Consider the following 27,081-nt stretch of genomic DNA (forward strand, 5'->3'; position numbering starts at 1 on the left):
AAATAATTTCTCAAACCTGGAGACGGAAAGATTTTTCAAGACATCCCTCAATAGATCAGGTTCGGCGTGATAGATCATTCGCTGAACAGCTCGGAGACATTTATGTCTGACGGTGGGAGAGCCAACCGATGAACCATAAACCTATGAAAAAAAAATAAAAAAGTTTTAAAAAGAAATAAAAGTAACTTATAAAGTTAGATCATTATTTTCCAGGCCTGGACAACGAACAAGCTTTGCTGTCTTAACTTAGAGTAGCTTCAACGCGAAGTTGATTGATTGTGGGAAAAGGATTGTTAAAAAAATGGTCAACACCAAGAAAAATATAAGGGCGAGACTGTGAACAATCGGTATAAAATGTCTATTTGTCTTTATCCGTAGAATCTTTATTACCATGACAACAACTCAGCTTTTTACGAACAGTTGCAGCAAAAGTAATGTTCTGTAGTGAGTAGTCAGGTAGTGCTGAAGCTAGGAAGATCGCTCCTTCTCAACTGTGCATATCATTGGAGACAGTTAGTTTAGTTGTTTTCTTTCCACAAAGGTAAGAATTCAATTGACTGGGAAAAGCAGCGGTTGAGAACTATGTGGCAAGAACTAGTGGTGCGGTACTAATGAGCCCAGCCTCATGGGCGGTACTCAATGAGCCCAGCCCCACTTCCCCACCAAAAAAGAGCCTATCCTCATAGGCGAAATACGTGTCTATCGCTGAACTCATGCCACACTCGACTGCCGAGAACCAAAAGTAATCTCATTATTATTTTTAAAATTTAACGACAAGACTGCCAAATGCATCAAAATGTTATAGAAATGCAAGAAAGCCGCTGATACCTCGTATAGAAGGGTAAACAACAAACGGACAAAGTGAGATATGACGAGGCAGTCATCTTTGACTAGCGACACTCTGGCGTCCGTCATGGGATTGTCGGTTTCTGTGTTGGAGGTGCCGGCGGTGTCTGTAAAATAGATCTATGATTGTTTTTGAACCTCGTCCCACCTCTTTAGCCTGTTAACTCACTTGCCTTGTAAGCTATGACTACAAACGCTTGGGATGAAACGACATTTAGGTAATTATGGTAGAAGTTTTGATGGCCACAACTTCTCAAGGTCTTCTATCTCATATAATTGTTTAATGGGGAGGGAAATAATTTATAGTGATAACTACCACCCCGTTTTTGCTGCACTACAAAAGCTCGTTACAAGACTGCTTTTACGAGAAGACGTTTGCCGTAAAAAATCTTGAACTGCAAAAATTATAAAAGCTGATAAACAGCCTAGAACCTTGTTCTTTTTGCTCTGTTTTCCTTCGTATATCCCGCATGTGACCGGAGTCTTCATTAATCTGTTGCATGATGGTGAAGTCGAGCATGTACACGCGCCCTTGTATAAGCAAGCTGGCTTCATGGTCTCCGCTCCGCTGAGCTTCCTCAATGATTCTGGGGAAGGGATTAGCGGGTCAGGCAATTGAAAGCGATTGTTTGTTAAAATTTTGTCACAATAGCTTGACTACAAGAAAGATAGTTGCGTGATGAGAGAAGAGTATAACAATAATGGTTTAGTTATTGGCGTGTGCATTTGAAATGAGCACTTCAAAGCTAGCTGATAATTCGGCTGAACGTGTCAGTTAAAAAAGAAATTTGAAGATAATAAGTAATCAACTAACCATGCATTACTCAAATGTAAAAAGTAAAGGGGTTGAACACATCTTATATAATTAGAAAAATTAACATAAGTACTACTAAATTTTGGGAAAAGCATGACTTTCAATCGTTTCCTGCAAAGCTGATACCAAGCAGCAGAATTTAAGGGTGCTACCCTAAAAGCGTTTTGTCCATATAAGGATAAAAACCTTTCTCACCTGTTGTCATGATTAGAGTAGGAATGCCATGAGCTATCGCCGTCTCGCCACTGCCACACCGACGAGTTTTGATCGGACTTGCCCTTCGCGGTCTTTTTGAGCAAATTGTTCACGCTAAAAATCGGGTCATCAGAAGGAAGCCGGGGCATCAGTTCTCTGGGAAACGGGTTACTGATTAGTAGTTGTTCAAATATGTTGAAAAAAAAATCAAATTGCTAAGCGTCTGTAAACAGTTCTGTGAAAAAAACGCTTTCTTTACCGTGTACAAACTTAAATAGAAAATATTCAATGGCTAATCGCTAACAAAAATAACATTATTGCTAGAATCCGATTCTTTGCTGCGTCCAGGTTTATGCGTACATTCTCACGGCTCATCAATCTCTAAACACCTCGCTTTTTAGAAGGACAATACAAAAATTTTAGAAACACATTTCAATTTAATATCGATCAACAAAAGACGCAAGTAAATTTTTTTCTGTTCCTGCAAATGAAAGGAATCTATAACCAAACGCCAGGTAGCGACTGATGCTCAGAACATTTACCAACAATCAACATATAATAAGGAAGATTCCAAACCAGTACAGCTGTTAAGCGGAACGGCTTCATTATTTCTGCTGACGTACGAAACTTTTAAACAGCTTTTACACTAAAAGAGTATCCTGTGCAATGTGAAGCCTAAATTTGACGAGATTCAAAAGCGATCACAGTTTTGAGAAGTCTATCCGATATTGTGTGCTGATACGACAAGCTTATTCAAGAGATGCAAGTAGTTAAAGAAAGCAAACCTTCATTGAAATAGTGAGCATAGATGTTTGATCAACCTTATTATCCGATCGTGCATTTGTTTAGCAACTTCAAACGTGGAACAACATGCGGGGTTTTACAGTTTTTTTTATAGAGTCTGTGCCAATATACCGTCTGAGCCAATGAAATGTTGCCACATGGATTGTTATCAATTATTTATTAAGTTTCCCACTGAACGAGTGATAAACTGCAAAATCTTTGGCACCTGATAATGGTATGGTGCTTTTGCAGGCGATTTGTCACAAAAAACTTGTCCGATCGAAAAGCAGCAACATCCCAGACAACAAAATCCGTCATTTTTACATTGATTCAACGTCTGTAGACATTGAATCAATGTAAAGATGACGGATTTTGCTGTCCAGGATTTAATGCGCTCATGTGTTACAGAAGTTACCCGATCAAGGACGTGATTTCGTAAAGTTCTTGCGGTCTTCGAGAAACAAGTTCAATGTGCTCTTCTTCCGTGACGTTACCACAAAGCAAGTAGCGCAGGGTTTCAGCTATGTCTGAAAAAAGGCAATTAAACGTCACCACATTGCTTACGTGATAATAATAGAAACGCAACGGATTTTAAGGACGAGTCCAAAGTCGATGCTTGTATTGGCAATTGCTTGCGATTAATAGTGAAAGTTACATTCGTGGAAAACCAAGCTGCAATGTATTGCCGCAAAATATGCTTCAGCTGTGGTTAATACGTAAACAAAATAGAAGCAACCACTTTTCGCATAGCTGCGTTTTGAGAAAGAAAGTATTTTTTGTGCTACCAAAGTGCGACCATAGATTCAGGAAGTTTCGTTGCGGAAACATCATAAAGCAGTCGACTGAAAAAACAAAATCTAGTGATAAATATAAATTAAAAATGATGATACGTGGCATTCTTCCTAGCTTTCAGTGCTGCGTTGTGTGCTCACCATAGAAGCGAAGAATCGCATTTATTCTATTAATTATGTGAAAAATCACTGTTGTTATTTGTACTATCGTATTTTATCATGAGATCTTATTACTCACATGTTAAGCAAAAGTCACTTGCGCATAGTAACCCACTAATGCAAGACTTTTCATTGAACCAACACTAACAGTATGACCACTCACTATTTCTGACGAGTTCAGTGGCAAGATTTGGGCAGGAGGAACACAACAGGGTCATGGTCCGGATCACCATCACAAAGGTGTTGCTCCCAATCAGTGGAGGAGTCAAGACAAGAAGAGTCTAAATATTTTTTTGTAACTTCAAAAACAAAGTTTGTGTCATCTATGCAAATGTCCGACAACTTAAGATTGAATTCTAGCTAAAAATTTTCAAAGGCAGCTGAATTTCGTGTCCACCTTCAAACACGCTTTTTAATATCTTGCCAAAAACGTAGCCGCCTGCTCTTGCCTGGAATCGAACCGGTGTCCTGTAAGTCGTCGAGGAGGGTTGTCGGCATTCGACCACGCAGCCAACAAAGTTTAAGTAATGAAAAGAGGTGGACTTATTGGACGTAATTCAACAGATTAAATTTTGTACAACATTTTTTTTACATTATTAAGTTACAACAGATATAACCACATATTGCTAGTCGGAAGTTTATCCACCAGACAACCTCAAAGACAGTTCCCAACACAACTGCTAGGAATTACTCCACCTTTTCAAGAATAGGTATAAAGTGAGATTAGATGAAGAAATCGCTTTAAACAAACATAAAACCTGTTTAAAGTTAGCTGAATTTTCATGAAAACACATAATAGAAAACTGACTAACTTGTAAATTCTGCAGCAAATCACCACTTGCAATCTTCTGCAGAACATCCGGGTGACTATGAAAGTTATCCACCAGACGGGCAAAACATAAACACACGCTTTCGACACACTTTTTGTCCTGTGGGAAATATGTCAATACATTAGAGTCAAACCAGAGAAGCTTAAGCATTTATTACCATAAACAATTTTATGAAACATCTGTAGCAATCAAGTCTTGTTTGGCTCATGTCCGTACATCCAACTTCGTTAAGAATCTTTCAATCAAATCGCTAATGACTTTCCTACAAGAACGAAGAAAGCGTTGTTGCTATGCTGCTGAATGATTCTTTTCCTGTTTCAGACGAGAAAGTCGCTTTTGCCATGCAACAACGGTCATCTAGGTACATCCTAATCAACTTTATTTCTGAATTATTGCTTTAGTACAGATGTGACTGAAGTGCGGAGTTACGAGCTAATATGCGTTGGTTTTTCATATCTCAAAACAACGCAAAAGGTCGTATTATTACAACTCAAGAATGCCAAAATCAATACAAGACTCACATGATGAGATAATCGTTGAATTAACAGCGCAATCGAATTTCCGCAGTATTTGTCGAAGTCAGAATGCTGCTCGCTTGGTGACAAAATGGAACAGCAATTTGCTGCCACTGTCAAAGCATTTCTTTGAGCTGGAAGTGAGAAGAAGTCCACGTAGAGAAGACAGGAGGAAAGGCCATTTGCTTTAAGAATGGATGCTGCGTGACGACGGGACAACATCTCAAGAGCAGTTAGAGATTGCTCCGCAACATCCATGCACTGGATGCTTTGCAACTGAGGAGGAAAAAAAGAGTTTTCAATTATATACTTTTTAAATATGCTTTTTTCCGCGGCTTAAAAGCTGAACCTTTTGCATCTTACATAGACAATAGACATACATACATGTGGTTAAGTTCTCGGTATTTGCATTGTTCAAAAACACAAAGACGGAGATTTTTCAGAGCGTGACTTGAAAATTTAGTACTTTTTAACGCTAGACATTTCTTTAGTTCTCATTTCCATTCTAAACACAACAACTTGTCGTTAAGATGGCGGATTTTCACAGCCGCAAGTCAAACAAAACATTGAACTTCCGCAGTTTACCATAACAATGAACAGAACTTAACCTTCCCGTTCAGAGAAAACTAATGTTTGTTGACGTTAAATAAACTCACAGACTTACGACTTGCAACTAAACAGCACAAGTTTAGGATGCAAGAAAAAGTTCTAATTTTTTTATAGTTATTTTATAAAAACGCGAACCGCGTATTATTATAGGTTGACTTATTATAGGTTAAAAATCGTGGTATAGGCAAACTGGCCATAACATAGCTATGTAAATGTAATCAAAAACATACACATGTCTTTCTCGTAAACACTGAACACAGTGGAACGTAAAAAATAAGGAAATATATTTGTAATCATATTTTACCAATAAGCTGGCAAAATAAGCTTCACGAGGAGGCTATGAGGTGCGTAGTATGCTTGTCGAGTTAAATCCTTAAAACCACAGAGTACAGACTACATTATCAACGGTTGGACCATCTTCCCAACCAACCAAATGGAACTGAAAGCTTGCCTGTCTCAAAAAATAACATAACAAATGGCCGCTTTCCAAAAGCGTCTCAGGGCAGTTCTGGAAAACACCGATAACCTGGGTAAAAGCATAAATCCTTGACCCCAAAAGTTCAAACAACAACAACTTACTTTTTCTAAAAAAGTGGGGGCGGCGTCAACCACAACAGCAGACGTGCGCGGAAGAGCCTCCATCATATACGTCAGAGCCCGGCAAGCGTGGTTCATCATATCGAAGTTGTGCTCCATCTGGTGAAAAATTTGTTACAGAAAGTGCGTTTCTCTTAATGTTGCTGGAACGGACAAACGGAGGAAAAACGTTCTCAAAGAAGAACCACATACAGTAGCTGACGAAGTTGGCAAACTGTTTGTCCCTGCGTCGAAACACGTTTACAAGTTTGATACCACATCAGCTCATAAGAAAATTTACAAAACAGACTTGACTCTTAATACAAGTTGGCTTTTGCAGAAAGTACAGTAAGTTTCATTAAGTAGATAAACTGCACTATCAAAAAACTGTCTAGTCTTCAAAACTATCTTCAAAACTATCGGTCACCGGCAGTATACTGTATATTAAAACAGCAGAATATATTAATTCAGGAGTATGCAACCTTTCATACTATAGGGCCAAATATGCGTATCCGGGTTACACCGCGGGCCAAACTTTGATTTCTCATCTACTTTCATTGTAGAGCATTTGTGGCGCAAACCAGAAACCAAAGCCTCTCTCGGGCCAAACATTTTCGCATCGTGGCCGCAGGTTGCGCACCCCAACATTAGGTTATAAGAAAAACAAACAAAAAATGATGGGTACCTTCAGTAGAGTAATCAAAGCAGGCACCACTGCCTTGCTAGGAAAGCCAGACAGAGTGTCTTCATTCCCCATCACCAGCAACTGACACATCTCAGTGACTGACTGAAGTTGTTTCGATTCGTCAGTGGCATGCATGCCTTGCAGCAGCTGCTGGGCTTTTGACGCTGTTCAAACACATTATGAGTTGAACAAAGTTATAAGCCGAAGCACGGTGTCCATCAATGATCTTGCCTTATATACTCAAAAAGAGCAAAAATCTTTCATACATAACAAGCAAAGAATACCGTGAGTGTGAGAGATCGTGAGAACATCAAAAATCACTTTCATCTTACAACCTAGAAAATCCCTGCGGAGTAACGGTAGTAACAAAGTGCACTAAGGCCATGGCTTTCAACAGGCATGCCACGTGAAAGAAAAAGTAAAAATACGCTTTGTCACTGATTTTTCTGTCGAATCCAGACTTTATGATCGGTAGTAAGATTTAGATCAAGTAGATGGGAAGGCAAGGTAGCCAATTATCGTGTCCACTTTCAGGCATGCTATTTACTATCCTGCCAAAGACACAGCAACATATTCTTGAGTGGTCTCGAACTGGCGCCCTTTAGAACGCGGTGCAAGGGTTCTCACTACTCGGCTGTACATTGTACAGCCGACATTGCTATCATTCAATATTTTAACCATTGCGAAAATACTTTGGCATAAACCGAACAGATTCACTGCAAATGGATATGACAACAACTCACTGGTTCCACTGTGCATTGAGCGGTTATAGAGCTGCTGCATTTGCCCGACATGCCTCGCCAGGAAAATCGATGGAAGTCGACCAGCTTCTAGATACGCTGAAAGTTGCAATTCCTTGGTTCAGTTAATGAACACTCGAGACAATAAATTGAATTAGTATGGTTAGAACTTAGAAGAGAGTGTATTCACAGTGACTTCACACTAGATTGTGAAAACAGCAAGTAGAGCACGCTTCTCTTCGACGACCAGTTAAACGACTTTAAAGTCGCGGCTTTAATGTAATGTTAAATGTTGCTTAAATTGCATATAGCTTTACTGAACTGAAATATTCAAACATTCACAAACAATAAGGATTCCGACTCTGCAGAACGACGTTTGTGATTTCGAATTACACTTAGCACGGAATGGCCCGATTCGGTGAGTCCGATTCGGTGAGTCCAATTCGGTGAGTCCGATTCCCTATTCGGTGATTTTTTTTTTTAATTATCGGGTACCGTAGCCTAATTATCATTGCCGTTGAAGGGTTAGGGGTTAGAGGTCAGGAGTTAGGAACTCACCGAATCGGACTCACCGAATAGTAGCAGACCCCACTTAGCAAGCCAGACATCGCTTTTGACTTTCGACTTAAAAAAGTGTTCTGGACATTTGGATCACATAAGCAAAAAAATCATTGACTGGTTGGAAGTTAACCTTTTGTGACACTCCCAGACAGCAAATCAACCATTTTTTACATTGAATCAATGTAAAATATGATTGATTTGCTGCTTGGGTATGTGAAGTTTCAGCGTACCTCTCAATTGTGCCATATCGGGATCGTCTAGTTCTCCAGCAGGGTTTGAAAAGCGATGTATTTCCAATGCAGAGCCTGACTGCGCGTCATCTACATTTGTCAATACGAACAATAAAAAAATCAATGATTATTATGACCATGACAGTCAGACAGTTTCAATGCTACGTTGAAGTAACGTCTAAAGATATAATCAATGACGTTTAACAGTTCACTGAAAGAAAACGAAATTCTTTGGATAGAAATACGAGACAATAAGTAGAAAAGTGATGGTGGCAGAGAAAAAAATGAGGTCAATTTAACATTTACACTGCAGAGCGCCGAGATACTACAGTGGCATTTTCAAACTAAAGAATTTTAGTCTGAATTTTGTCAGTTAAATCATGTTTGAGATAACTAAATGCACATCAGCAATCTTTTCAGAATGATTCAAGTATCCCCTGTAGGTAAAACGTTTCCTTCTTTCTATAAGACGCACTACTGCTTCGTAAACTGAGACGTTTAGATACACAAAATATGTTGGATCATATGGTTAGCTTTTGTCTGGTGTTTCGAAGTATCGCTAGAGTTTTGCCATTACCTTAAAACCTGTGAAAAAGAAACCACATATCCAAAATAGAGTTTTAACTAGTGGTGGGTCTACCTTGATTCTCTGCAACAACACGGTCTGATACATTGGGCTGTGCTTCTCTCGAATGTCTTCCTACATCTCTGGACATAGCCGAGGACACAGAGGCTGCCTCTTGGTCATGGGCGCGGGCCCTTGAAGATTTTCCCCGTCCCCTCCGGCTAGACAATACATCCGAAGGTTAGATATTTATAATAACGATACATATGTGTTTTGATATAGCGCTGTATCTTTTATGCGTTGTCTTAAACGCTTTACAAAGCAGACAGTGTCAGTGAAGCTCTATGGAGGCACAACCAAATACATCCTTACCCTGAATCCCTTCCTGTGCTGAATGCCATGTAAGAATAAGATTCAGTATATATATACCACTTGTGTACATGAAACTTTAGACTTAATGGCTCAACAGATAAATATATAAGAACTTGGCAAACGATTGAGATAAACAGTGATACGTCGAACTGGCTTCAAAGATGCAACCGTCAATACTCACCGAGTGCTGGCACACGACCCCGTTTTGCCTCACTTATTAGTGGACTTTTGATGAAAAGAAGGTTTGAAAAGACAGGTATCTTTGATGACAATCCACTCTAGAGGACTTCCTTTGTTTCGCGCTTAACACAGACGCGCTTGCCTGTGAAACGATAACATCATGATACAAGACTCGCATGAAGTTAAAACTAGAGATGCCACAGTGTATATGGTAAGGGTGCAAAATTGTAATCAGATTTCAATGACATGTAGCTATGTATAATAACAGAATGCAGGCTTATACACTATACAGTATACCCAGACAAACAATCAGTCATTTTTTTAACGTCTACAGACGTTGAATCAATATAAAAAACGACGGACTTGCTGTCTAGGTAAGAATAACGGGTCGGGTGCATTAGGGACGGTACATTACGGGACGCGCAACTCCGTTGTTCCTTCAACATTAGAAGGGTCAATTGCCAATTTGACATTTTTTTTACGCTTTACTGCAGGCTTGCTTTCAACTAAAAACCTTAAATTACTTTAAAACCAACTTCACTCTTCTTATATAACCCATAAAAAGTAAAATATTTTGTAAATTACAAAAAAACGTAACCCTTCTAGTGTTGCGGATAAGCCAAAAGCGGATGAAGTTTCGCATCCCTATGATCTACAATCCCTAGGGTGCATCAACGACTCAACGTTTTGGTCGAATTGTGTTGATGCTGGATAGAGCTATGTCGCATTTTTGCACCCTACCGCTGTAAACAAAACTAAACGTTGAGTCAAAGTGACGAGAGAATTAATTGTTGGCTGGAAAAGGAAGGTTTCGTTTGGCATGAAATAGGGAATAGAATTGAAACAAGGTAAGACTTGAGGTGAAAAGTTCAAAAATTTCATGTTATTGTATACTAAAGATCAATGAACATTGGCTCTGTACGGTACTTAAATCATCTCAAGAAGCTTTATAATACAAATTAAGAGAAAACCCAGAAACAAAAAACAAGCGCTCAGAAGAGTTGCAAACATATTCTTTGACTAAGCTGTCTATTCACAGATGAGTAACAAATCAAAACAGCAATAAGCGTAGCAATATCTACTCCGGTTTAACTCAGTCTGCAAAGGTATTGTTGCAAAGATTTGATAAACTTTAAACTGGCAACTCGCTATTTCCTGCAAATTATAATAATAATATTTTTGTTGAAACGCGGAAGTTGTGGAGCAGTCTTCTGGCAAAGGTTTGTGCAAACACCACGTTAATTGTCGTAGACGTGCAGTGTATCTTGCACTGTTCTTATGAACGTCAAACAAAACCAGGGCTGTGGAGTCGGGCGAAAAATAAATTACGACTCCGACTGCTCGGTTTATAACTAGCTGCTTCAGACACGCCAAAATCCCTCCGCCTACACAGTTCTAAATAAAACTTGTAATGTTTTCACGAAAAGCAGAGCACTGCATTCCAATTTCATACTAAAAGTCAAAGTTCACAGCTTAATTTTGTTTACATTTAAAACAAGTCCAAAACCCCATGCAAAGTTTAAAATAAACATCACATCGGGTCATGCATTTACACGATGTTTGTACTCATTAAAATCTACACCAACGTTGCCGAAAAGCAGGATACTGGCAGCTTATTTTTTATACTGCTGTATTGGGTGGGCTATTGAACAGAAATACAAAGAAATTCTCACGCAAAATAGTCAATCGTGCATGCCTGAAGTGCTTTCCACTAAAATAAAATCCGAATAGCTGCAAAAAAAGGTTTGCGTGATTTTAAACGATAATAGCATATTTATATCAGTAATAATTACGTTTCAAATAAAATTCCAGTCGTGTGCAGGGCAAAAATTTTTACATTTTATGCTAATATTCAAGACCTAGTCATTTATGGATTCGCAAAACCACGTAAAGATGAAAACTGGTAATGATTGCTGTAAAAGTAGATTTTGTAGGCAAAAACGTGTTTGATCTAACATCTGGTGAAGATCAAGGGTTCCCAGCCAGGGGTTAATGCCATCTATTAAGTGAGAAAATTGACAAAAAGGAGAGATTGAATGATAAATACCCAAATTCTAATCGGAAAACACCTGGTGGGAGTAGATTTACATTTCAATTTTCGGGCAGGTATGAACTGGAGTAAAAAGTTTAAGAAAATTGATCTAGAATTCCAGTTAGGAATAGCATGTTTGAGTCAGAAGAAAGTTTTATTTCTCTTATAATTTCAGAAAAATCAAATTCAAAACCAATGCGTCTTCATGGTAGCGAAAGCTTTATCAATGAATTATGTAAGTTTCTGAACCTGGCTAATTTTATTTTCTTGTTATGTTTAATCGTTTGATTGTATCATAAATGAATGACCCTTGTGTAAACTTTCATTCTTTATAACATTGAAAAACCGAAACAGAGGCTAAGAGACATGGTCGTCTACTTTGCCACTTAAAAGTTAAAACCAAACATTTTGAAATCTTAAAAAAAATGAGCAGTTTTTTAATGAAGTTTCACAAAGCCAATGCTGTACAACAATAATTTTCTCCCTGTTTTTAACTGCCTATGCATCATTAAATTGACAAAGCACGTATTTTCTGGTGATTTTCTTTCAAGCAAATCAGCCTTTTACGCAACGTCTTTAGACGTTGAATTGATGTACAAAAAGATTTAGTTTGCTGGCTGGGACTTCTATAAACTGCACCAAATCAAGCATGTCAAATGTTAAATCTAGCGACGCCGCCTCGAATTGATGTCTGAAGAGACGACAAAAGCAGTTTTCCGAATACAACACTCAAAGGCACTTGTGAACGATTCATCCAATGACAGACCATATCATATTTTTTTCGTTATTAACGTATCCGGAACAAAAAAGACAGTTCCAGCTACAACAAACGACATACCAGCACGTCAATGAACGGGAAATGGTGGCAAAACCTCATATTGATTCAGTGCGGAGTGCAAAATGAAACACTGCTGAATTACCTTCCAGGGGCCTTTATATACATTATATGAACGCATTGTATGACATTATATGAAGGCCTTGTAATGAAAGCATTGCGCTCCATTCAACGCATGGAATTTGCTTTTTTGTCGAAAGTTATGATCATCCTACACCGACTGCAACGTTTGAAGTAAACACCGCTCTCCAGAGGTTCTTTACATTTGTCAGCACTAGCTTTAAAATGTACAGAACTGATTTACCTTCCACTTAGAATATGTCAGAAATTGCAGTTTTATCTTCACTAAACTAAAAGTTCAATCCTTAAGCAATTAAGTGTAAGACAATCACGTGAGTCGAAAGTTTAAAGTTGCCAGACCCAGTTGACATGTAGGTATGACAGCAGTCTAAAAATTACCTCCGTGCGGAAACGGAAGCACACAATGTCTTCACTGCTTCATAACACGATTCTGACTTGAAGCGTTTTATAAACTTAGAAAGAAATACAAAACGTAAACCAAACAACAACATGAAAGCTAGAAATGTTAGAATAGAAGTTTCACAATTACAAATCCTCCAATCCCTTATGAAATCATTTACATTGATTCAACGTCCGTAAAAGAACCGATTTTGGTAGCTGATAAGAAACTTTGGAAAGGGCTTTTGTTAGTTTCACTATTGAAACTCATGGCTTCAAAACGGAACATAAAATGTCTAGCTGACTGGAGTGGAATTTTTCTAACATGTGTTTGATAAAAAGTTTCTGCATTGTTCTTGCTTATATTGTTGTCTTGTTGAGTAATGAGTCATATCCTATTTCACTACATGATTACAAAAATACCAGATTACAGGCATGCCAAGTGAACGACAGCATAGCAGTGCGGCATTAACAAATGATTTAACGACTTCCATAGCAGGCTACAGGGAATGGTATGGCAATAAGCTGTTCTACTACAAAGTAGACAAATTACACCCTCAGAACTAAAAACCAAGTGTTGAAATGTATCATTTTTTATCAAATTGAGATAATGTGGAATCAACCAACAAGGTTTCTGTTAAAAGGAAATCCTAGTCGAAAACTAAATGAAATAATGCAATACATATGAGATTACAAAACAATTATCACATAACAAATATATTGTATATATAATATTACTGTATATGTAGATATAATATAAACAATAAATACTATTATTATATATATTACTACAAAAAGTGCTCAATGCCAACAAAAAGCCAAGCAGAGCGAATTAAATCAAATATAGTTATTACTCTCTAAACCCTGGCCTTGACAGCCTCTGTTTCACAGTAAAAGGAGGATCATCAGAAGGTCCTTATTCAAATAGAAATTCATTTTGAATATTCTATTGAACATTCTATTTGAATAAGGACAAGCCTTGAAGCAGCCGGCGGCCATGGCCGCCAAGTAGTGCTTGAATGACCGCCGGTGCTACCTCCACAGTCGACCAAGTTTGGCCGCCGGTTAATCCGAAGTGCTAATTTACATCGGCTGGCAATATTGTCGTTTTCATGTCGATTCAATGTTGTCGGACATTGAATCGTTCTTAAAAAGGAGAACTAGGTTAGTTGACATCCGAGGGGAAAACACGTGTCTTCATAATTGGTAATTGTTCCCGTTGTGGGTTAGTGACTTCCTGTTTTTTTTTCGCTGAGACTTTTCGGTCATTTGTCCGAAATGACTTGAAAAAATTCGGTCATTTTTTATTTATTTCGGTCATTTTTTCTGATGAAAATATTTCCTTTCAAGTAGCTGATAGAAACCAAAATTTGCACTTCCTGACTAGCTACAACATTAAGTTTCGCTGAGAAACGTTGTCGTGTTTCTCAGTGAAACTTTGAAACAGCGTTGTCGTGTCATTTTGACCAAATTGACTATATATTTTTGGGACATTTTGCTAAAAAATCGGTCAATGACCGATAAATGACCTAAAAAATACCCAGGTGACTTCACACCCTCAATGGTGACATCATAACGGTATAAATAGTCAGGTTTTATGAAAGGCGGTATGCAGTTGAAACAATTTACTGAGCTGCGAGCAGTTGAAACAATTTAGTGTCGTTAGATGGTCCCGCAATACCGGATTACAATCCTGATAAAGCAGTTATTGCGTGGTACAACGATTCTATTGCAGGACATCGCCCAGACTTTAACAACGCTAAGTGATCATTTTAGCATTGTTGCAAGTTAATTCTATTTACTTGTGCTATCGTTATTTGTATTTTGGCCTTAGAGCACGCAGATTTGGCCGCCGAGAAGGAGCTCTCGGTAGGCCACGATAGCTGCCGGAAAAAAAACACGAGTTTTAAGGCCTGTATGGACCTTCTGATGAGTGATAATCCTCTTTTTAGGGTGAAACAGGCTGTCAAGGGTTTAGAGACTATATCAGAGATATATAGTTTAGAGCAGGGGTCGGCAAACTGCGGCCCGCGGGCCAAATGCGGCCCGCGGATAATTTTTTTGCGGCCCTCGAACGATCTTACTTTTAGTGCATAAACTAAAGTTTCATCATTATGTACGCATGAATTTATTTTATATCATAACAATGTCTACTGTTGTTAAAATAATCAACTTTGTTTTGGCAAGAGGCCTTAACCACAGCCAATTCGAAAGTTTATTTGAAGAGATGAATGCTGTGCATCAAGATCTGGTGCCTATTTTTGCAAGGTTAGATGGCTAAGTCGCAGTGCAATGTTACAACGGTTTTATGATTTGCGAAACGAAATAATGACTTTCTTGAAACAAAAGAATGCAGGTTTCGGCATTGATGAACTTAGTGATCCTGATTGGTTAACAGATTTAGCCTTTCTCACTGATTTCACTTCTCATATGAACAAGCTAAACTTACAACTACAAGGAAAGGAGCAATTTATTAATCAGATGTATGATCATATTACTGTCTTCGTAAACAATTAAGCTACGTCTTTGGGAAACTCAATTAATCAATTCCAACTTTGCTCATTTTCCCAGTTTTGGCCTTTGTAAACCTTCCAACCCTGATAAGTACATATCACTTATCTTTTCCACTAAAAGTAACTTTGAATCTCGATTTTGCAAGTTGAAAAATCAAAAAAACAGATTCCATTTATTTGCCTTCCATTTTCAATGGATGTCAATACTATGCCACATAGATGCAAATGGAAATAATTGAACTTCAATCATCCAACATATTGAAGGCCAAATACGATTCAGTTCCAATTGCCAACTTTTATAAAGAATATGTCCAGAAATCCACCTATCTTCATCTGTTGACAATGCAAAACGTGTAATGTGCATGTTTGGAAGCACATATTGCTGTGAGCAGCTTTTTTCAAAAATGAATTACGCAAAGAATAAACTTCGCACTCGCCTGTCAGATCGTCATTTGAATTACGTACCGAGTATTGCAAATATCATCAACAAAGTTGATTTAAACACCTTGGCCATGACACAGAAACAACATCATCCTTCACATTGATAAATGATAAGTAAATAAAAACAATGCATTGCATTTTAATACGTGTTTGATAATAAATATGAAGCGGCAACAAACACGTCTCATAGTGCAATAGACACAGGAATAGGAGTTGCAGGTGCGCCATGATTTTAAGGATAATGTGGCGATTGTTTATAGGTTGAAATTTATGCGGCCCGCACGTTACCGGAAATTTGCAGATTTGGCCCAGTAGTACAGAAAGTTTGCCGACCCCTGGTTTAGAGATAGAGATAGATATATTATATATAATATAATATATTTAATTGTTCCTTATTTATTTTCTATAGATTTCTGTGATACAAAAAAACCTATTTATGATTTTAAAAATTTTGATTTTGATAAAATAGTGCTAAGAAATGAGATGTTTCATATTATTTCGAAAATTTTCGCATAACTATGTACATTTCTAATGATAGTTGAAAACCGTTCAATCTTTGTTTTGTACTTTCGACAGAATGTTACACCACACGTTGGTTTACGCAGAGTACTGCATTTCAAATCAAATACCACAACAAGAAAAATGAACTTTCCATTGCACTTTGAGGGAAATTGCGACGCGCTTTCAATTGTACTTTGAGGGAAATTGCGACGCGCTATTCAGGGCAGCTGTTCTAAGTGCACAGTATTGACAGCGAAAGTAAAATCAAATTAGGATTCTGTTAATGTGTAGAAAGCCCGACACGATTTTGAATTGTGGTAAATTTAACTTGCACCTCGAAACCACGTTGACACGAGTAAGAATGTGCTTTACTTTCTACTAATTCCAAAATTACTAGTGTTGAGAGCACAGCACTTTATAATTTCTCGGAAATGTGACCGCAAAATCGTAGCCAACAGTGAAAAGTTGAAGACAGCCTCTTTCCCCATAGTTACTGAATGTCATGGAACAGTTTTGCCAAGACAGCAAAATCCGCCATTCTTACAAATGACGGATTTTGCTGTCTGGGAAATAATTCAAGCACAATCGGTTTTCCGCAAAATCAAACGCACATAACTATTTGGAAAAGTCCTTAAAACCAGTCCTAATTTTTCACTAAAATAGTGCTAAAGTTTACTTGTTAATTCAGAATAAAAAATGGATTTCATAAAATGAAAACATCTACAGTACAAATAATACACAGTAGCAGCAAAGTGTTTTCTATGCCGTGCAATTCTATTCTATGCCAATCAACAATACAATCTTTATAATTAACCAAACAAGGTGTAACCGCAATATAGGAAAAACACATTAGACGTATTTCAACAAAAAGCCTCACCAGATAAAACCCACTGGCGTCAGCGCTTTTCGCAAGTCGACAATATAGACAATGTAAAAACTAAGTTTATCTTTCAAAGAACTTCTCTGTTGCTGTGACAAACAGAGGCAATGAGGCATTTGAAATGGCATACAAACCACAAATCAATTTGCGAGTGTGATATGTGTTCTGCGTATTTTAAGATGCAAGCTTGCCTCACGACCCACACGGATTGACTAACAACTGAAACTTGAATCACGTTATATACAGTCAAAAAAAATTGGTAGCAACACTCACAGGCACCAATAATTTCAATACAAAATTTTTTACCCAATGAAAAATATCTGAGCTTTTTTTTTGTTATCTAGGAGAAAACAATAACGTAAGTGAATCGTGCATAAAAACTTATAGAGATGATTGTGCAGTGTGCACTGTGCAGCAAGTATCAGGCTGTCAAGTAAACATATTTCCAATGAGATTAATGTTAACGTTTAACCACCTCAAATCTCTAAGTGGTGATGTAAACGTACAACAACATTAAGCATGCGATTGTCATTCTGTCAACAAGTCTGATTGCTTGATGGCTAAGTGGAATTTCCATAATTTTTGTCTTTAGACCAGTAGCAGTGGCTGTTAACCAGCAGGGAAGAACAATCTGACACAGAGGTCTTTTGTTCACAAAACTGTTTAAACTGGGCTAATGCTAAGCGTGTTACAGCAACTACAGTCGGAATTGAAACTCTTACTTGCAAAAAGTCCCTGAGAAAAACAACTCAGTGAGCAAAAAGTAAAAGATCACTAAGCATAGTCTGACACAAGTAGAACACAGATTATAATCGAAACTAATAGACAACATAGAAAGTCTGAATACTAATGCAGTTATATCTGTTTTCAACTCGTTAATGTAAGTCAATCAGTTAAAGTTAATACTGCACAGTCTGCAACCTATGGATTAATTAATTATTATAACACACACGTACCACATATTACAAATAGCTTCAAAGAAAACTAAGCATGAGTAGAATCGTCCTCAATTTTATGATTCAACTTTGAAAGCATTTGTTGCCCAGTCAATCCTTTGAACACAATTCGTGTAAAACACACGTACAGGGCTGTTTAAAATTTGTTATGACTAGCATGTATTGTATTACATTCCTAAAAATAGGAAAGATATCTGCATTCTGCAGTCATACGAGCAATATGGATCATGAATGTATATAATTGAACATTGCAGAAAAATTGCTGTTTTAATAAGCTTTCCCGTTTTACTCCAATACGAATCAATCTTCACAACCATCTTTTTCAAAAAGGTTATTATAAAGTGTATGTATGTATGTAAGCAAAACAACTTTTCAATCCTTTGTGTTTTACAATGTAATAAACTGCAGATGTGGTCGCAAAATAGTCGTCACCCCTTGCATTTAGTTCAGCTGTGAATTAGCATGTCAGGTAGTCTTAGAAACACCTTAACAGCAGAAATGAAAACATTTGCACAAAAAGTGCACAGAGTGGTAAAGATAGTTTGTTCAATTTAACTGTTGTAAGCCCCGGGCATTTACTCCATTTAAACAAAGCATATAGGAAGTAAGCAAAGTAGCCGGGAGTATTGACACAATAAAACACGGAAAGCAACGTTGTCATTCTCTTCACTAGCTATATTCTAAAACGAATTCACTCACAAAGAAACGCGTTAATAATGATGTAGCAAGAACCAAAGCTGAATTTTCAAATGACGATGCAAACTGTCAATGGTTGCTTTGAAACTGAGTTATCGTATCTCCTAGTACCAGCTGTCTGGGTCTGCTACTATTCGGCGAGTCCGATTCGGCGAGTCCGATTCGACTAGTCCGATTCGGCGAGTTCCCTATTCGGCGAGAGCCTTTTTCGGCGAGTGCCCTATTCGGCGAGTTTTTGAAATTTTTGAAAGGAAATTATCGGGTACCGTAGCCTAATTATAATTGCCGTTTTTACATCGTTTTAACATCGCTAAACGTTGAAATCGTGCAGAAAGGAATAAAAATAAAATGTTTGAACTATTAAATTAAAATTCGTCATGTCAGTTCAGTTGTTTTTATTTTTGACCATCATATGAAAAACAGTACACGTCAACATAGCAAAGGTGTAGAAAAAGGTAGAAGCGACAAAACGCGAACGTTAAAACGTGCTTGTGACCGAAGTAAGTTATTGAGTTGAAAGAAACATACGCGCCGACTTCCGGGGGGCGGCGCCCCCCGTAAATTTATGGTTGAGGGGCAACAAAAATGGTGATGACAACTGGTGTTTCAAAGATAAAGCACTTCGCGAAAGAGATTTAGATAATTTAAACGCACTTAAAGAATGCCGAAAGCAAGAAAAGCCTACGTTGCTCTTGCCCGCAAAACAGCAGCTGATCGCATGGCTATCTCATACGGTATGGAAATTTCAAAGTAGATGGTAGACTGTAGAGTAACTTACGCTGCTGGAATAGTCACGTAACTATTCACTGCAATATTAAGTAAACCAGCTAAATTAGACGCGCTATTTTCAACGAAGTTTTCCCGCTGTGAGACAATTATGATTCAACAGAACGCATTGTTTTCTTCGCAATGTGTGAGAATTAAATCGAAAACCGATAAAAAAAAAAGGTGTTTAATGGTCTTGGTCGCAGATATTGCCTGCATTAACGACGTCTCTTACCGCTATTATCACCTAGCTAACCTGACATCATTGTTTTATGCGGCCGCTAAGGTTTGACATCGACTTTAACGATCATGGAATGTTACGTAATAATAAGAACGATTATATCCTACACGAAAAAATAAAAAAATGATCTCCTCTTTCTGTTTTGTCTAGTGAGCTTTGCATATTGCTCAACAAGTGCATAAAGTTTAGAATTGACAAGAAATCATTGAATTTGAAAATTAAGTTTGAATCACTGCAAATAAACGTATTCAAATTTTTTACTTAGGCCGACGCGATTTCACACTCCGTCATCTACGTCGACAATGGTTTTTAGTGCGTTCATTTTGAAAATTGCCGAGCTGGAGACAACAGCTTGTCCCGTGTTAGTTGAACTTGTCTTTTTGAGGTGAAAATCACTTGCGAACATCTCGACCTTTACTCGAGTATAGCCTACTGTATTCAATAAAAGACTATAAAGACTTTCGATAAAAAACAGAAGAGAAAACACTTCGCCGTTGTCAACGCTTTGAAAGTAAGTAAACTAATTAGCGAAACGAGGTTAATAAAACTGATACCGTGTTTTCACTCTGCTTGAGATCATGATTTTTTGCGTTTTATTTCGATAACTTCACTGTCTTGATCGTTGTTATTCACTCGCACGAAAAGGAAATGAATCGGCTTGTTTTCCAACAGTTCCAATTATGAGCTAACAATATCAAAATTTTTAGGACTAGGCGTACTGCATGCGTAAAACTAATCCTTTCAAGCAGCGCTTCTAATAAATTCGGTTTGCGACCTATTTGTTAATATAAACAAGACACTAAGCTTAATCAAAGACTATTTTAATTGAGTAAAATAGCGTTATGGTTATGACGTCATCACCTTTCTCGCCCCCCAAGGTTTTTTGAAAAGTCGGCGCCTATGGAAAGAAATTTGGCACGGTCGCAACACCTTCAGAAAAATTTAAGATATGAAGGGAAAATAAAACAAAGAAAATGTTACGAAAAAAAAATCATGTTTATGTCTATAAGTTAGTACTTTTGAGTAGTTAAATGATTAGTTTGGATCAACAAATGCGTGGCCTACAGCTTGGATTGAAAGGAAATTATCGGGTACCGTAGCCTAGTTATCCCGACCAGCAAAAATTTGTTCCAAGAACACAGTTCATCTTTACATTGTAGTAACAGAATAAAAAGGCTAACCAAATGTGTGGCCTATCGTGTTAACGTCGCTAAACGTTGAAATAGTGTAGAAAAGGGAGCTTTTGCTGACTAGGATACTTTGAAACTGAGAAACATTCACAGAAGCCTTTCGATTTGTTCCAAGAACCCAGTTAGCCTAACAGTTCATTTTTACATTGTAGTAACAGAATGAAAAGGCTAACCAAATGTGTGGCCTACAGCTTGGATTGAAAGGAAATTATCGGGTACCGTAGCCCAGTTATCCCGACCAGCAAAAATTGCCGTTTTTACATCGTTTTAACGTCGCTAAATGTTGAAATCGTGTAGAAAAGAGAACTTTGCTTACTAGGATACGTTGAAGCTGAGAAACATTCACAGAAGCCCTTCGAATTGTTCCAAGAACCCATTTAGCATAACATTTCATTTGTACATTGATTCAACGTCTGAATACATTATCTTAAAAATGCAACGTATCGTAGGGCTTCTGTGAATGTTTTTCAGTTTCAACGTATCCTAGTCAGCAAAGTTCTCTTTTCTACACGATTTCAACGTTTAGCGACGTTAAAACGATAGGCCACACATTTGGTTAGCCTTTTCATTCTGTTACTACAATGTAAAAATGAACTGTTAGGCTAACTGGGTTCTTGGAACAAATTTTTGCTGGTCGGGATAACTAGGCTACGGTACCCGATAATTTCCTTTCAATCTAAGCTGTAGGTCACACTTTTGTTGATCCAAACTAATCATTTTAACTATTCAAAAGTACTAACTTATAGACATAAACATGATTTTTTTTTTGTAACATTTTCTTTGTTTTATTTTCCCTTCATATCTTAAATTTTTCTGAAGGTGTTGCGACCGTGCCAAATTTCTTTCAACTCAATAACTTACTTCAGTCACAAGCACGTTTTAACGTTCGCGTTTTGTCGCTTCTACCTTTTTCTACACCTTTGCTATGTTGACTTGTATTGTTTTTGATATGATGATTTTCGACATGGTAGGCACACATGTGCTTCGTGCAAGGTAGGCACACATGGTATGTAACTGGGGGGCTGATCCGCTTAGCTCTATGGGACAAACAAGTCACTATGGATGAAAAGAAGCTTTGGCTAGAACTCTGCTGCATTTAAATGCAAGTTTCCATGGCCAGGTTACAAACAGGTTTGGTAATGGATACGGTAAGCCAGAGCTGCCAGACATTGTTAATGATAACCCATTGTCATTGACAAATGCCAGCAGCAAAATGTTTATTTAACTTTTGCAAATTTCAACAACTTTTCTTGCCAAACACCCGAAAGAGTGGGAAATAGACAGGGTTGAGAAAAACCCGGGTTTTTTTAAAAAAGCCCAACCCGCCCAGGTTTTTTTGGGTTTTATTGGTTTTTTTAAAAAAGATGCAAAAAAATGTAGATTCATGCTTATTTCACCTCAAAACTACTTTTTACGAGTGAAGTGCCTTTCACTCACAGTACATGCTTGCATAACTCAATAAAATAATGCACTAGGGCTGTTGTTGCTTGAATGTTGCATCATCCATTAGTTTCAAGATCAAGTTGGATGTTGCATCATCCACTGATTTCTATACCAAGTTGATGCTACTGTGGTAGAAATCACATTATTGCATCATTTGTTTAGATTTGAAGGCAAGAAGCATTTATGCCATCATGTTTAAATATTTTTTATCATTTATATATATATTATATATATATAGTAATGGATAAGCAATTGAGCGATTGCGTGGCCAATTAGGCAAATGCTCTGAAACAGCCATGCGTTAGAATCCAGAATCTGTAATTGGTAAATAGCCTCCTAAATTGCATTTCACATCATATATACAGACTACAGTAGAGTACCGTAGTACTTTCACCAATTTAACTATAAGGCCTTCTTGCATAAATGAGTTTTAGTGTAGTATACACAAAGTGACATTACTTGATTTTTGTGTACTGTGCAATATCCACTGCGTTTTCAGTTTATTCTTGGAAATTACTTCACAATCACATCCTTAAGTCCTAATTTAAAGTTTGTTGTAAGTGCCTTGTAGTGTTTTTGTAAAAATTTTTAATTTTCCAATAAAAACTGGACAAATATGATGCTCTGGGTTTTTTTAGGGTCAACGTCTTTTAGGCGCCGGTCAAATAGGCGCGCACACTGTGGCGTCTGGATATTTAGGTGCAGAGCACTGTGGCGCCCATTCATTTAGGTGCTGTTCCTAGTAAAGTCTGCAGATTTTATGAGCTCAGCTTTGGCAAAACCTAGTCGGGGTTTTGACGGAAAACTAAGTTACTCTTCACTCAAGCCTACCACCCGCTTGAATATAGGCTACGGTATATTTTTTACTGATGTTTAGTGTAGTTATTATTTGACTTATATAACTAAAAGTGAACTCAGTCATGTTCGGAAACTTGAATAATTTATTGATAAAGCTTTCGCTGAAAGCAAACCTGGACTAACAACAAATAAATGCCGAACACGCCCATTAAAAAAACAATATATTTTTCTGTTCAATATAACGTTTTGTGTGAAAAGCATTTCCGGTTTAAACAGCTGCACTCACCGAAGCCATGACATATTGTTCTGTTCAATGCAACATTTTGTGTGAAAAGCATTGCCGGTTTAAGCAGCTTCACTCACTGAAGCCCTGACCAACAACAAATAAATGCACGCGTATTAACAAAACAACATATTTTTCTGTTCACTATAACATTTAGTCAGAAAAGTATTGCCCTACCTGCCAAGCTGATACAATCTGCAGACTTACTAGGAATGACACCTAAATGAACGGGCGCCACAGTGCTCCGCACCTAAATATCCAGACGCCATAGTGTGCGCGCCTATTTGACCAGCGCCTAACTGTCTGCGCCTAAAAGACTTGCTCCCTTTTTTTATGGGTTTTTTTGGTTTTTTTTAAGTGGGTTTTATTAAAAAAACCCACCCGGGTTTTTTTGGGTCGGGTAAAATACCAACAACCCTGGAAATAGATGATGGCTATGGTTCTGCAAATGGTATCATAAGTGCACTCAGAGTCTGCAATGATTCAGCAGAGAGAAGGGTAAAACTGGTATCTGACTTTCTTCATCTAGCAAAACAAGAAAAAAATCTGCAAAACTATATTCAAGCGATGGAGGAGGATCGAAGAAAGATATCACATCTTAGAAAATGTTGTTTATCAACACAATGAAGATACACAACTGCCTTTGGGTAAATTGTGTTAACTAAGACTCACATTGCCTGTTTGGATGTATTGATATACAGGGCTGGAAAAAATGTTTAGCTTCCCAGGAATCTGTTTTTTAGCGAAAAATTTCCCGCGGCTTACAATCACGATAATGATGTCATAATTACACCGTTTACAGTTTTCCGGCGAAAAGCCTCACGCAAAAAATATAGACGGCCATCTGTAGCTTCATAGTTCCAATAAAGAATCTTGGTATCGTATTCGTCAGCAGACATGGCGCACTGTTTGTGCCTGATGTGCCCGCTTTGATCGGAATCCATTGGCCAACAACAATAGCTTAATAAATTATACGCCGCATGCTTACAAATTAGATCCACTGACTCACCGACCACCGTGTGAATGTCATGAAACAATACGACATCACGAGCCGCTTGTTACGTACTTGACAAGTTGACAATATGCTTCATGCTCCAACGGGTTGATAGTATGTGCAATGTGCATGAATAGCATAACTAATTATTAAGCGATATAGGCATATAGCACAAAAAACGGCCAGACGGCTGAATGCACAACAAGTTTCGCTGAGTGAGAACACAAGACAGGCCTCGAAATTTGTATTCTTTTCCGGCGGTCAAGCATGTCCTACCGGACTGGCCCTTTCAACGGACATTTAATATCTCAACCGGACATATTTTTTGCATGTAGATTTTGCACAAAATCACACTACAGTACTGTTTACTGTGTAGTCGTGTTTGTAGAAGAAGATTTTCTACAGCAGACAAATGTGTCTAATACCCTCCCTTCTGTGCAGAAATTATATTTCTATCACTATCAGCGTGAATAAGGTCGCCACATTCGCCTTAGCACGTGCGGAACCCAACTGAGACTTGCTTCTCTGTGACGTTTCTTTTTAACAAACGATCAATGTAACGCAATAATCCTCATTGTTAAAATTAGAATACATATCCTGCTGAAAAGTTCGGACAACTTTATTTCAAGGCAACATTGCAAGGCGTTGAAATGATGTAAAAATGGCTACTTTTGCCATCAGCTCGTTAACCACGCCACTCTAATGTGATCTTTAAAGCAATTGCCTTTAGCCTACTATTATTGTTTCTGCTCCGTATTTGTTCGGGTTAAACAAACAATTGTAACAATTCAAATTTAAAATATATTTTTGCTGCATTAGCTCTATTTTTGTCAAGAATTTTGCGGCGGTCATTTATGACCGACCAATGAGTCAGCTTCGGCAGACATTCGAAGTCATTTCGGAGGTCATGTCCGCCATGACTGCCGGATATTTCGAGGCCTACAAGACGTTGGGAAAATTACTTCTGTAACCTACAAAACAACCAGTCGGTTACACAAAGAATAACGAAATGCATTAATTAATTTGACAACAAAATCAAAATTACGACGCTAAAACAACTGTTTTTGTAAATCAAAGAAACCGCAAGCAAGTTTTGCCCATGCGAAATTACTACAAATACATTACCAGGACATAAAAAATGGTGACGATTTCTTGTTGTTTGGTCTATCTACCACAGCAGACACTTTGTACATTTTCGAGCGAATGTCATTAGTAGGCCTACTAAAATGCCATAGTTTTCCTTTGAAATGTAGGTTAAGAGCTTGTTTCACGATGCTATTACACTTGCTTATGTGAGGCCCATTCCAGTGAATGAACAGCTCGTTGCTAATGTCTTTATTTTTTATTTGTGGATGTTTTTGTACCTCCGCAAACATTTTGAATTTTTTCAATTACACTTCCCGTGCTTTTTACGACGCTTTCGGGCGGACTACTGCAATATATTTGCGCAATTTTGCTAAGAACTTGTTCAGCTCTGAGGTACAAGTTGGAAATCGTAATACGCACTACGCAGTGATACGAATCAGTGTCGGAACTGCAATGTGTCAGCAAATTACGATGACGGTTGACGGTGAATGAAAGACGTTATAGTAACGTGATTCTTACAGTCAAAATTTTCCGCAAACCGACAAATTTCCCGGGAATTTCATTCCCGGATTCCCCATTTTTCCAGGCCTGTTGATATAGTACATGCATGCATGCAGTTTCTTTACAATTGAATAAATTTTGTTGTGCATAAGCCATGAAATTGTATTCTTCAGATAGCATAGCTCAAGAAATGCAACAATATCGCCTTTTTACAGAAAAATAGTTCAAAATTAAAATTACCGCCCTCTAGTGGTAATATTTTGCAAAAATATTGCTAAAATCAAATTCCTTACCCGTGAAAATGGTGGGTACATGCAAGTTCCATAACAATATAATGAGTAGTTTTTAAGATATTTTAATTTTTCTTTTCACCACCAGGGGCAGTATTATTCAAAAAATTAGTGACAAAACTTGAATATTTTTGGATATACTTATCCCATTTCTCCAATTTTTTTTTTAACAATTCAGAACATCATAGTGCATCTTTTAAATATACCCCAATATCGCAAAACTTATACACTGCCCTCTAGTGGCAAAAAACATGAAAAAATTCAAAAAGTGGGCCTCAAAATGGCCTCGGCGGTGGACGTAAACGTCAATGAAAATTTATGAAACTTCATATTTGTGGTCTACTGATCTAAACACAGTACCACAAAAAAGATAAGCATGGTAAAACCAAGATTTAAATTTTATGGGGCGCCTGCAACACCCTACCGTATATAAATGTTGAACATGAGTTTGCATTTTACACTGAGATGATTTAACTTAAAATAACATCCCAGCCAGCAAAATTTATCTTTTTTACATTGATTGATTGTCAGCAGACGTCGAATCAATGTAAAACAGACAGACTTTGCCGGCTGGGACTGTGACAAAATACATACCACAGTGATGATGCTTTGTGACTATCTTCACTTATCCAATCGTCAAAACTTTTAAATTTTGATACTCCAACAGAATGCCCAGCACAATCAACTGTACGGCAAATCTTTATATCATAGCGTTGCTTTATTAAA

The 27,081-nt window shown here is 37.7% G+C and overlaps 1 protein-coding gene across 1 annotated transcript in view; it reads right to left on the bottom strand.

Moving 5' to 3' along the window:
* The window catches only part of LOC145765555 (E3 ubiquitin-protein ligase TRIP12-like), a 45,767-nt gene extending 18,686 nt beyond the window's left edge, over positions 1–27,081 (bottom strand). The window contains exons 1-15 of the mRNA XM_082577390.1: positions 26,950–27,081; positions 9,453–9,593; positions 8,975–9,120; positions 8,335–8,424; positions 7,547–7,642; positions 6,804–6,967; positions 6,122–6,238; positions 4,940–5,209; positions 4,401–4,517; positions 3,752–3,869; positions 3,054–3,165; positions 1,856–2,011; positions 1,279–1,433; positions 829–953; positions 17–141 (exon numbers count right to left, since the gene is read on the bottom strand). Of these exons, the coding sequence (XP_082433516.1) occupies positions 17–141; positions 829–953; positions 1,279–1,433; positions 1,856–2,011; positions 3,054–3,165; positions 3,752–3,869; positions 4,401–4,517; positions 4,940–5,209; positions 6,122–6,238; positions 6,804–6,967; positions 7,547–7,642; positions 8,335–8,424; positions 8,975–9,050 (1,721 nt within the window). The 5' untranslated portion in view covers positions 9,051–9,120; positions 9,453–9,593; positions 26,950–27,081. The remainder of the gene's footprint in view (positions 1–16; positions 142–828; positions 954–1,278; positions 1,434–1,855; positions 2,012–3,053; positions 3,166–3,751; positions 3,870–4,400; positions 4,518–4,939; positions 5,210–6,121; positions 6,239–6,803; positions 6,968–7,546; positions 7,643–8,334; positions 8,425–8,974; positions 9,121–9,452; positions 9,594–26,949) is intronic.

The sequence above is a fragment of the Aplidium turbinatum genome, chromosome 2 (genome assembly GCF_918807975.1).
Source record: "Aplidium turbinatum chromosome 2, kaAplTurb1.1, whole genome shotgun sequence".
Classification (NCBI taxonomy): Eukaryota; Metazoa; Chordata; class Ascidiacea; order Aplousobranchia; family Polyclinidae; genus Aplidium; species Aplidium turbinatum.